We start from the raw sequence: 10570 nt of genomic DNA on the forward strand, positions 1-10570 counted from the left end.
TTTTTCTAAGCCTTTGAGAGGATTGGACTCTGGAGAGCACATCACTGTGCTGTGGTGTGTGCCGACAGCCTCGGTGCCTTCGGAAAGTCCTGGAGAGACCTTTTACCACCGCCTGACCCGGCGGAGGCTGTTCTTGCTGTGAGGTGAGGCAGACCTGGAAGAGCAGGACTAGTAGCAACGGGGTGTCTGTGCGTGTGAAGACAGTGAGCCCCCCCCTTGACCAAAATCAGTGTGCTGGGGGTTAATTCCTACTGTATAGCCCTCTTGCGCTTTTCCCCTTAATGAAAGGTCTTTAACCGTGCCTGCTCTGCGGCCACTGGTGCCTCTGCCAGAGCTGGGCCGCCGCACTGCGCTCGGCCTCAGCCAGCTGCGGTTGCGTCCTCTGCCTAAATCGCTTTCTGAACTGGCTCCAAGGCTCCGGCTGCTGTTCCAAGCCCCTGTCTTATCCTGCCGTGCATCTGCTCGTGATGCAATTCCCACAGGAATGGGGAAGCACGGGGAGGAGGGGAGCATGTGAGTAGCAGTGTGGGCAGGGGCTGTAGTATATCCATCCCTACTGAGAATGAGCACAGTGCAGTTCTGGAAATCAGACCCAAAGCTGGTGCCCAGGCCAGCCTCTGCAGAGCAACAGCAGGCTAAATCCCACTGGACAGTCGGATTCCGTGATAGCTGTAGCTCTCAGATATTATGGGAGGAAAATAAACAGATTTGAAGAAATTAAGGGATCTTGGGAAGGGAAAGGATGTTCAGAGTATGTGGACAGGGGTGCTGTGTTGCTGTGTGGAGTTACTTTTTCATGTGGCTTTTTCTGGACTCTCAGTGCAGTCCATGTTGGTAGACCACTTAGTAAAGGGCCCTACTCAGAGGCAGCTTCTGAAAGTAGTGGTTCAAGTTTTAGCTAATCTTAATGCTTTCTCTCATGGTAACTGAGGACTTGTCCTGTCTGCTGAGGGCTCCCTGTGAGCTCTGATCCTGGCCAAGCTCTGCATTGGCAGGATCCAACTGCTGCTGACACCAGCGTCGGGAAGTGGGATGGCAGCATTGTGCCCATTTTACATATCAGGCAAACTGAGGCACCAAACTGTGACTTCCCCACAGGATCCAACAGTGACTGAATTTAAACCCAGCTTTCTCCTGCCCTTCCCATGCTCTTTGCCTGGGGCTTTTGGGGAGGTAGATGCCTTTGGCCCTCTTAGAGCAGAGTATTTTCTGGCTAACCTGCTGCCTCTCTACCATCTGCTGAAGTCTGTGTCCTTCCAATGCAAAGCCTCTGTGGGAAGAGGGTAAAAGTCATCATGCAGCCAATGATACCAGGATTGGAGAGATTTCAAACGAGGAGGACAAGTGGCCTTTTCTTCTTCTTCTCGGGCTGCACAGCTGTGGGGCTGGCCCCAGCTCCTGTGCACTTAAGGGCAGGCAGCCCTGTGCCCCTGCTTCAGGCTGGCAGGTTCTGGTCCCCTTTGTTGTAACCGACCCAGCGTCCCTCCACCTCTCTGGGGTAAGTGCCCCTGAGGCAGACTGTCCCGGGGGGGTGGCACAAGGCCACCCTTTCCCCAGCGCTGAGCCCCAGGCAGGTGTCTACTCTCCACCCTGCATTAGGACTTTGTGAGCAGCACCCAGGGCTCCTCTTCCATTTGCAGAGATAGGAAGGAGGTCAGAGCTCCTTATCTGTGCAATCCTACCTCGGGGGGGGGGGTGTGTGTGAGGTTGGTCCCCTTGGGAAGGAGGGATAGAGGCTGCAGGCAGCTTCCATTCACCGGCAGCCTTTCATCCTATGTCCCAGGGCCACAGCCACCCTGTCTCCATCCCTGTTTACTGATGGGGCCGATATGGCCAAGGCAGGAGAGGTTGCAGGTTCTCCTAATCGCCTTGTCACCGGGCCGGACAATCTCAGACACTCAGAGGATGTTTTGACTGCGCTGAATTACAATGTTTGTTGTTTCTCACTCCCAATAATTGACATTTGATAGCGACTACTGTAAAAGCGGCCGAGAGGCTGGGGCTGAGGCAGAGGGGAGGCAGAGAGCCGGGCGGTGGGGACCCCCGCTCGCTGTCCCTGGGCAGTAAGGGGGCAGGCGGGGGGGTCCTCAGCCTCTCTCCCCCATGGGGACAGGGTGCGGAGGGGCTGCGGAACCCTCCCGCGGATGCGCTGGGGGCAGTTGCCCTCCGGCAGAGCCCGATCCCCTTGGTTTACGGCTCGGGGTGTTTGTACCCGCCTTGCACTGCTTTTCTGTGCAGGGAAGAAACCGGCCGCTGGCCCCCCCCGCTCCCGGAGACTCGGAGCGACGGGGTCACCGACGGAGGGGTAGGGGGGGGAACGGGGCTGGCCCCGACCCCAGCCCCATACAGCCGGTGCATAGCGGTCCTGACCGGGCCGTGGGCTCAAAAAGCAGCTTTAAAATTAACTTGGAAAGACGTTAAAATACAAGTACCGTTTGCAGGCGTCAAAAAGGGAACTGCTGAAATTACGGGGGGGCTACACAAAGGCGGGGGCGGGGGGGGGGGCGGCAGGGAAAGGCTCCTGGAGCTGCTGCCGCCGCCGGGGGATGCTGGGGGGGGCCCGGGCCGCCCAAGGAACGCCAGGGACGCGCAAGGTTAAGCCACTCTCTTTAATGACAACTCGCTGATCTCCATCAGCTTGTACAGCAAAGGGAAACACGGACGAACGGGCGGCGGGGCGAGGGGCGGACAGTGCATTCCAATACTAACTCACGTTTTAGTGCATAACCCTACGGGGACCTGGCAGGTCGGAGTGTCTGTATTCCTCGGCCGGGGTGAGGTGGGGAGGTTTTGTCCTCATCCGTGCGCTGGCGAGAGCCGCCGCCGGCCCCGCTGCCGAGGCCGGCGTTAGCAGCCCCGCAAGGGGAGACCTGGGGGCTGGCGAGATGCTGAACTGGCCGGACAGCGGGGACCGTACGGGAAGTGCAAAACTTAAGTGTGGATCTCAATAATAATTAGTATAGAGTAAAAATTAAAAAAAAAAAAAAAAAAGAAGAGAGTTGCAGGGCTTGGCTGGCTGTTTTTGGGATCAAGTCAAGCAAAATGACCGGCTGCTTTACAGGAAGGAAGGAGGGGAATTACCGGGGCGAGAACCCCGGTGGAAGGGGGAGCGAGAGGGCCCGGGGCCGGGACACGGGTCGGGAGCTGCGGGCAGCGCCGAGCCTCCCCGCGCCGTGCCCGCCTGGCCCCGCACGGAGCGCAGCCAGCGCACGAAATACCGAAGACCTCCCCGCTGGAAATGGCCGCCACGCTGGTGAACTCCGCCGGGATGCTACATCGGACCGTCCTCATCCCTCCCCCGCCGCCTGGAAATGTCCCGAGAGCGGCTCGCAGGCGCGGCCGAAGCCTCCTCCATCCCCGGCCCCGCGGTCTCGCCGGTGGCCGTGGTCCACGGAGGGGAGCGGGCTGGGTGCGGGGGGCGGCTCTACCAGGCTCGGATCCCGTGCAACGTGGAGATCCCCGCGTTCCCCTGCGGGATGGGCGTCTGCACCGAATTCAAGTCCCCTACGCTGAAGTTCATGAAGTTGTTGCCGGCCGCCGAGGGCTGCATGGTCTGCACGGACGGGTAGTTGCAGTTGTAGTTGGCGTTGCAGGCGGGGCTGTTGTAGTTGGTGTACGCGGGGTAGGCATTGTAGCTATAGGGGTTAATGCTGACATTGTAGGGCGAACTGTAGGGAGAAGACTCCCCCAGGCAGGGCTTCCCATCGCGCACCAGCACCGGCACGGCTATCCGCCGGGGGGGAGGGATGCCCACCATTTCCAGGGTCTGATCCTGTCTCTGCCTTTTGCATTTATACCTTCGATTCTGGAACCAAATTTTCACCTGGGTGGAGGTGAGCTTTAGGACGTTCGCTAGATGGTCTCTCTCGGGAGCCGACAGGTATTTCTGCTGCTTGAACCTTCTCTCCAGTTCGTAGACTTGGGCTTGAGAAAAGAGGACGCGAGGTTTCCTCCTTTTCCTCTGTCTGGGGCGCTCGGGATCTTCCAGGTCCCTTTTCTCCTGCTCCAGGCTCTTGTGCAGGGAACACAGTTCTGCAGCAAAATAAACGGGGAAAGGAGGAAAAAAAAAAAGGCGCAAAAAAATAAAAGGATGTTCAATAAACCACAAGTGAGCCCCGGCTCTTCCCCAGCCTCGCTGGGCCTCGGCCCTGCAGGCCACCGTGGCCACCCGCTCCTGCGGCAGGGGAACCAGCCCTGCCCCACTCCTTAAGTACCTCTTGAGCAGTTTTCCGTCGGTCTTTTTTTGTTTGCTGTTTGTTTGAAAACAAGGATGCTCTGTGCACTGATTTGAGTCACAGTCGCCTGCGCCACAGCCTGCGTTTATCGCGTGTCGCTTTTGTACTGAATCCCACCCTGACGACCCCGTGAGCCTATGCTCAGCCGGGCGACTTAGAAATTAGATTTGTCGCCCAGTTTCTGGACAAGCTTGAGGCCTCGCGTATCATCCCGCAGCGTTCCCCGTCCCCTTGGGCAGCCAGCACAGCCACGGCCCTGGCCCCGCTCGGGGGAGCCACGGGGGTCTCTGGGCTCAGTGGGACGCTCCCGGCAGTGGGTCTGTCCCGCTCCCGGCAGTGGGTCTGTCCCGCTCCCGCACCGCGGGGCCTGCGAGGGGATGAAGATGCTTTCACTCCCCGCGCTCTTCTTCCCCCAGGCCCCAAGCCCGGGCGTGATGCCTCCCACCCGCAGCCCCGCACTCTCCATCCGTCTGTCCGTCCCTTTCTCCGGGGAGCCCAAGCTGCCCTCAGCCGAGCGCCCAGCCCCGGGCTGTGGGTCGCCTTCCCCCTGCCCTCCCCCCCCCCCCCCAGTTTGGAGGCCCCTGGCGAGCCCTGGCAGGTACCACCGTTACTCGCTGGCTTTACCTTTCTTGTCTGCCTTGGCGTCCTTGCCCGAGTCCATTTCCACGTAGCTTTTGACATAGTAGGAGCCGGGGAAGGCGGTGGCGGTTTTGGCCGGGTGCGCTTCGGGCAGCTCCTCTCGCAGGTCGGGCAGGGCTGGGGGCTCGGTGCTGTACGTCTCCTGCTTGAAGGTGGCCAACATGCAGGAGGGGGAGGACAGCGAGGAGAGCTCCATGGACGCCAGACCGCTCTGATGCTGTTCCAGGTTCAAGATATCCTTGACCGAGAAGGGTGTCGTTGTCACAGGGCTAGGAAACATTGCGGAGGAGAGCGGGGCAGCAGCCGGAGCCCAGGGTCATGGAAAAGTAGGTGAGGAGCAGCCAACCTGGAGCAGTGGTGGAGCGTGGGCTCACGGAGGGGGCACATAGCATTCCCACGAGTAGCCTTGACTTGTGCACTGGAGGCAGGTAGGACCAGACCATAAGGGAAGGGAAGGAGGGACTAGGCAGTTTTTGGGTGACTTTAGCTTTCTATTGGCCAACATTGCAGTGATGGTATGAGAGATGCAAAGTTCCATGTCACCTAATATAGTAATACATCTCAAAAACATCCCCACTCATTTAAAGGGGCGGCACTGTATTTATCCAGCTTTTCCTCGCTGAGTTTGTTGATCCATTAAAAAAAAAAAAAAATCCAGAATGGCCTAATGTGTACAAAGCCGCTATCTGATGCCATCTATCATACAGTCAGATTAAATAAACAGGCCGGGAGGAAACCATCAACCAAATATGTGCTGATTTCTTTTTTTTTTTTTTTTTTTTAAGCAAGGGAACGGAGGTTTCGTTTTTACTATTCTGCAATATCCGATCGCAGGAACTAGAAAACGGGAATTCACTGTTGTGAGAAGTGCGCTGAAGGGGAAATCCGTGCTTAAGGTTTATACAGATATTCTGAAGCAGCACAACACCCGCAAAATCCAGCTGATAGGAGAGAGCACCTAAACAGCCCCTGCCTGGCCTTGGAGGGGAAAATGCCGTTTGGGTTCCCACCCCCACCTGTTTGTAAAGCTTTCAAACAAAAAACTAGCACTGTCCGGGGGGGGGGGGGGGGGGGAATCAAAACAAACACCACCAACAAAAAAACCACCACCAGCAAAAAAAAACCCAACCAAAAAAACCGCAGGTTGAAGGTTTTGCAAAATATACAGGGGTCCTGGGGCCAAGAGAGGAGCAAGTCAAAGCAACCGGCCACCGGGCTGCGGCCGGGAGCCGGGGGCGAGCCCCGGTGCTGGCCGGGTTCCCGCAGCCGGGATGGGCTCACGGCTGCCCGCAAGCCCCTGGATTCACGGGGCAGAAATGGGAGCTCGTCAATTTAACGCGCTTGGAGTCGTTAAAATAAACCTTAGTGGCAAAGTCGCAGGTTGAGGAGGGGCGTTACAGCGCTTTCTGGCTTCGGGGGGATGAGGAAAAAAAATAGAAAAAAAGAAAAAAGTAGAAAACCCTCCTCTAGCGACTTCTTGGGTGCGGACCGCCCGGCTCCGAGAGGCACGGGGGTCGGCTCGTCCCCTGTGAGCCCCGGCGCGGCGGAGGGCGGTGGGAGATAAGGCAGGGGCCGAGGAGCCGAGCGGAGAAGCCCTGCGGGGTGCGGTGAGTTGGGGGAGTCCCTCGGTCGGGCCCTGCCCGGGGGGGTCGCAGGGCGAGTTTTGCAAATCCTTCCTCCTCCCGCAGACGGAGGAAACCCCCCGAGGCGGGTGGAAAGGGGGGCACCTGCCCGCAGCCGCCCTCCCTGGGCTGCCCCTTCTTGAACGTACCTGCTGCTGCTGTCCCCTCTCCCACTCCCCCCCCCGAGATTTGGTGTCTCGGCACCCTCTGGGCAATTTAGTTAAGGATATTTTTGCGGGCGATGCTGTGACTTTCGTCCCGCTCTCCGGGGACCGCCGGCCGGTGCAGCAGCAGCCCCGGCGCTCGCAGCCTCTTGCTGCAGCCGTCTGCCCGGTGTCCTGGGGAGCGGTTTGTTCGCGAACCAGATTTGGATCTTGCGATGACAGTTGGAGCGATTAGTGTGTACGGGGAGGCCTGAAATATTGCAATTTAATGGGGGGGGGAAGCGGCCATCTCGCTTTTCGCGGCTGCGTTTCCTGCGGATTTCCCTGGGAAACAGCTCGGAGGGGATTTTCCTCGGTTGCAGAAGGGGGGAAGCGCCCGGGGAAGGTGAGGAGCCTACGGCGGGACTTTGCCGGGTGCCCGCGGCACCCCTTGCCCTCTGCGCCGCCCGCCGGTCTTTTTAACCTCGTTGCCTCCTTTTTATTACAAGCTAAGCGGGATAGGTTAGATAAATCCCAAAATAACGGAGCGATCCCTTTCTCCCCGCCCCAAACCCAGACCCGCGGCCGCAGGTTCGCTTGCCTCGGCGGCATCCACCTCCCTCGGGACGGGAGAAAGGGGGTCCCAGCGCTCCCTTCCTCCATCCCGGGCCCAAAACGCCTTTCCCGGGTCAGGCCCGGAGCTGGCAAGGCAGTCCCTGCCCCGGAGGGTCCCCCTTTCCCCGGTGAACCCGGAGGGGAAGGACGGCCCCGAGCCGGTGGGGGTCCGGAGCGCATCCCCGGCGGTGGGCTCCGCGTCCACCGGGAGGAGAGCTGCCGGCCGCCGAGCTGCGATGAACTGAGGACTGACGGGTTTCCTCCAGACCCCCAATCACCCGGCGGCTCCCGATCGATGTGGGCCCGGCTGCAGAGGGTGGAAGTGATTAATTGAACGATAAGCCGGAGCTATCATTTGGAATGTCATTAATGCGTCGGGGAGACATTCATTGGAGACAGACAGCGTTATCTCCGCTTTATCTTCAACAATGCATCACTTTTAATACTGCAGTTTAGAAACAAATGGGGGCTTTAGCCTTAGCCCTTCTCTTCGTGTTTATATTTTTGGAAGAATCATAACTAGTGGGAGTCCCGGGCTCGGCCCCCTGATAAATGAACATTAGCACTTTTTAGAACTACTGTATCAACAAAAAGAGCTGCAGGGCCGCAATAATTGGTGAAAAAGCAAACACTCCGCGAAGAGAGGCCAGGTCTGCTCTGTGTCCGGCTGATTGATGAGTAAGTTACTGACATACAGCAGCTCTCGGACTTTCCGGGTCGGGGCTCAGCACCCATCCCCGCCGCCCCCGCTTTCTCCCTTTGCCGGTGCTCTCCAGCAGCCCGCCGAAGCCAGGCTCCGACTTGCGGACGGCGTCTCGGCCGAGGGCAGCCGAGCAGAGGGGACAAAGGCGACCGGTTCACCCAGCTCCGGACCCTGCTTGCAGCCCTCAGGCCCCGCGGCTCGGTCCCCGTTCTGGCCAGCCCGGGGTGACCTGGCCGGGTGCCCCGGCTGAGCCCCCGGGAGAGGCATCACCCGCACCTCCAACCTTCCCACAGCGCTTTTCCCCTCCGTGGGGTCGCTTTTGATTGCTGGCCAGCAGGTGCGAAATGAGAATCGCGTTTAAATCACACGCAAAAAAAGGAGTAAAGGGAGACAGGACCCTGGAGGAGCGCCCCGAAACACCTTCTCCAGCCCACCCATCCAGCCGGGTCCCGTGGGTGCTACCGTGGGGAGACGGGGGTGAGCAAAGCCGCTGCTGTTTTCCTGGCTGCGAGGGGAAGGCGGGGGGTGCCCTGCTCCCTCCCGCCGCCTTCACGCTCTTTGCAGGTCCCTCTCGCTTCCCCCCCTCGGGACTGAGCCTGGCCCCCATGTCCAGAAAAGCCCCTCGCAGGAGAGCGTTGTCTTCCACACCCGCTCGTTGCTTCTCTCCGGGATTGCTAAACGCGATTTTTTTTTTTTTTTTTAAGTTTCTTGCTGAAAACAAACACCCCCCCCAACCCCGCAATTAGCTCCTGGGAGCACATCCTCTCTCCCCGAGCTTTCGACACCTAGGACTGTTTAGAGAGGCTGAGAGATGGGGCCTTTTTTAAAAGTTTTCCTCTTAATCCCAGTCGGTTAAGAAGTCCAGGGCCCCCTCCCGCTCTAATTCCCGACTATCTCCCGCGGACTCTGTTTATACCTCACCAGTAAACGCCGGGGTTTGAAACCTTGTCACTAATTGAGTGCTAACACTTCAGGTGCTATAGATTTGTTAAGAGCCAGTAGTCCAGAAATAGCCTATTAGGGTTTCCTTGCGAGATCTTGTGCCAATCTCCCGGTTCCCATCGTGGGCGGTGGGAATCGCCGGGACCTCGGGATCTCTGCGGGTCCCCCAGGGCTCCCCAAGGTCTTTCGGCCAGTTCTTTCTTTCAAACGATGGGAAAGGGATGCTACAAAACGGCGAGCCCTGGTTGAATAAATCCTGCCGGCACGATAGCTGGTCTGCTGTGCGTGTCTGCCGCGGCGGGGTCCCACCGGCGGTCCCGGAGGGGGCCTGGGGGCTGCGGGGGGGCCGCACTGCGCTGCTGCGGGAGGCGGCTGGGGCCGGGGAAGGGGTTGCTTTCACCCCTCCGCATTTCTGCAGGGGAAAACGGCTTTGGAGCTGTCCGGGCGCTCCACTCCGCTGCAGCTAAAACCTTCGCCTTTTCTTGCTACCTTTTTTTTTTTTTGAATCCTTTCCCGTTTTCCCCCCTCTTTTCTTTTTTTTTTTCCTCCGGTCCTTTCAAGCTCTAACGAAGCCCGCTTTTCCCGGCCGCCCCGCTCCGCTCCCAGCACCGGGGCTGCTGGCGGGGAGAGCAGCCCCGCTCCGCGGCCCCGGCCTCGGGCATTGAGCAGGAAAAAGAGAGTTTTGACCTTGACGCGAAAGCGGCCTCGGCGAGGGGCCTCGCCTCTGCCCGGTGATGGGGACTGCTGCGCCGTGACCCGGGGGGGGGAGGATGCTCCTCCGGGACAGCCCCGTTCTCCCACGGCGGGGCAGGTGCGAGGGGGTCTCTCCGCTGCCAGCCCCGCTGCTCCGGCCCTGGGGGCTCCTGCCCGCCGTTGTGGGCTCCCAGCTCATCCCTGCCGTGCTCTTAGGAGAGCACCGGGCCCTCTCCCCGCCGTGCAAACCGGCTGGAGAGTGCTGATGGAGCCGGGCAGGCTGATGCCAGGGCACAGCAGGGCGAATGCGGCAGACAGAAAGCACCCAAGTGTCTTCCCTTTATTTCAGGACGATTTATGCGAAGCCCGGAATAAAACCGTCCCGTGTTGTTTCGGTTTTGGTACCCCCACCCCCCGCCTTTCGGGCACCGCTTTCTGCCTTCGTCGGTGACTCGGGCAGGGTGACCTGGGCAGGAGACTTGGCTAGCAAATGTCACCGTGGATTTTCCCCTCCTGCCCTGGGCTCCGTGCCTGGAATCTGACAATTAAGCTGGCTTTTGCACCTCGGGCGCTGGAGGTGGTTTCCCCCCCCCGCCTCGGCTGAAGCGAAGGCTGGGAGCCGGTCAGATAAATCAAAAGCTTTAATTCTACCCTGCCTCTAACTTTTTCTGCCTGTAACTGTGCTGGGTTCGCTGGTGAAGAGAGCGCGATCCGGGATTTCCTCGTCCTTCCCACGGCCCCTCTCCCAGTACCCGGGCGTTACTGGGGCGATCGCGTTATTAGCGCTGGCTCCAGGACCTGCCGCTTTTCTGCGCTCGAGTAAAAGCTTTTTACCGCGGCCGGTTAATTACAGAAGCGCTTGTTCGTTACTTTTCCAAGGGGAACGCACACAGGGCAGAAGCAATGCCGTTATTTTAGGGACGGGAAAATTAAACGACCGAAGAGACTTTCACGTTTAGTAAATGCGACAACGGTTTG

The 10570-nt window shown here is 59.1% G+C and overlaps 1 protein-coding gene across 2 annotated transcripts; it reads right to left on the reverse strand.

The window, feature by feature from the left end:
* Positions 1 to 2985: 2985 nt before the first annotated feature.
* On the reverse strand, positions 2986 to 5641 carry NKX2-5 (NK2 homeobox 5). 2 transcript variants are annotated; one of them, XM_069773133.1, is made up of 3 exons: positions 4860 to 5641; positions 3824 to 4032; positions 2986 to 3635 (listed from the first exon to the last, which is right to left on the reverse strand). In XM_069773133.1, exons 1-3 carry the CDS (start codon positions 5152 to 5154, stop codon positions 3288 to 3290), a joined length of 852 nt encoding a protein of 283 aa, XP_069629234.1. In that variant the 5' UTR covers positions 5155 to 5641; the 3' UTR covers positions 2986 to 3287. The 2 variants fall into 2 exon arrangements, with proteins under 2 accessions (XP_069629234.1, XP_069629233.1); XM_069773132.1 differs by having other exon boundaries at positions 2986 to 4032; positions 4860 to 5633.
* Between the last annotated feature and the right edge of the window lie 4929 nt (positions 5642 to 10570).

Source organism: Haliaeetus albicilla, chromosome 27, assembly GCF_947461875.1.
Source record: "Haliaeetus albicilla chromosome 27, bHalAlb1.1, whole genome shotgun sequence".
Taxonomy (NCBI): Eukaryota; Metazoa; Chordata; class Aves; order Accipitriformes; family Accipitridae; genus Haliaeetus; species Haliaeetus albicilla.

Coding starts and splice junctions, on each gene's coding strand:
- NKX2-5 (XM_069773132.1), bottom strand. CDS start 5,154: ATGTTTCCTAGCCCTGTGACAACGACACCCTTCTCGGTCAAGGATATC. Junction 4,033..4,859: donor CGCCAAGGCAGACAAGAAAG/GTAAAGCCAGCG, acceptor ATTTTGCTGCAG/AACTGTGTTCCCTGCACAAG.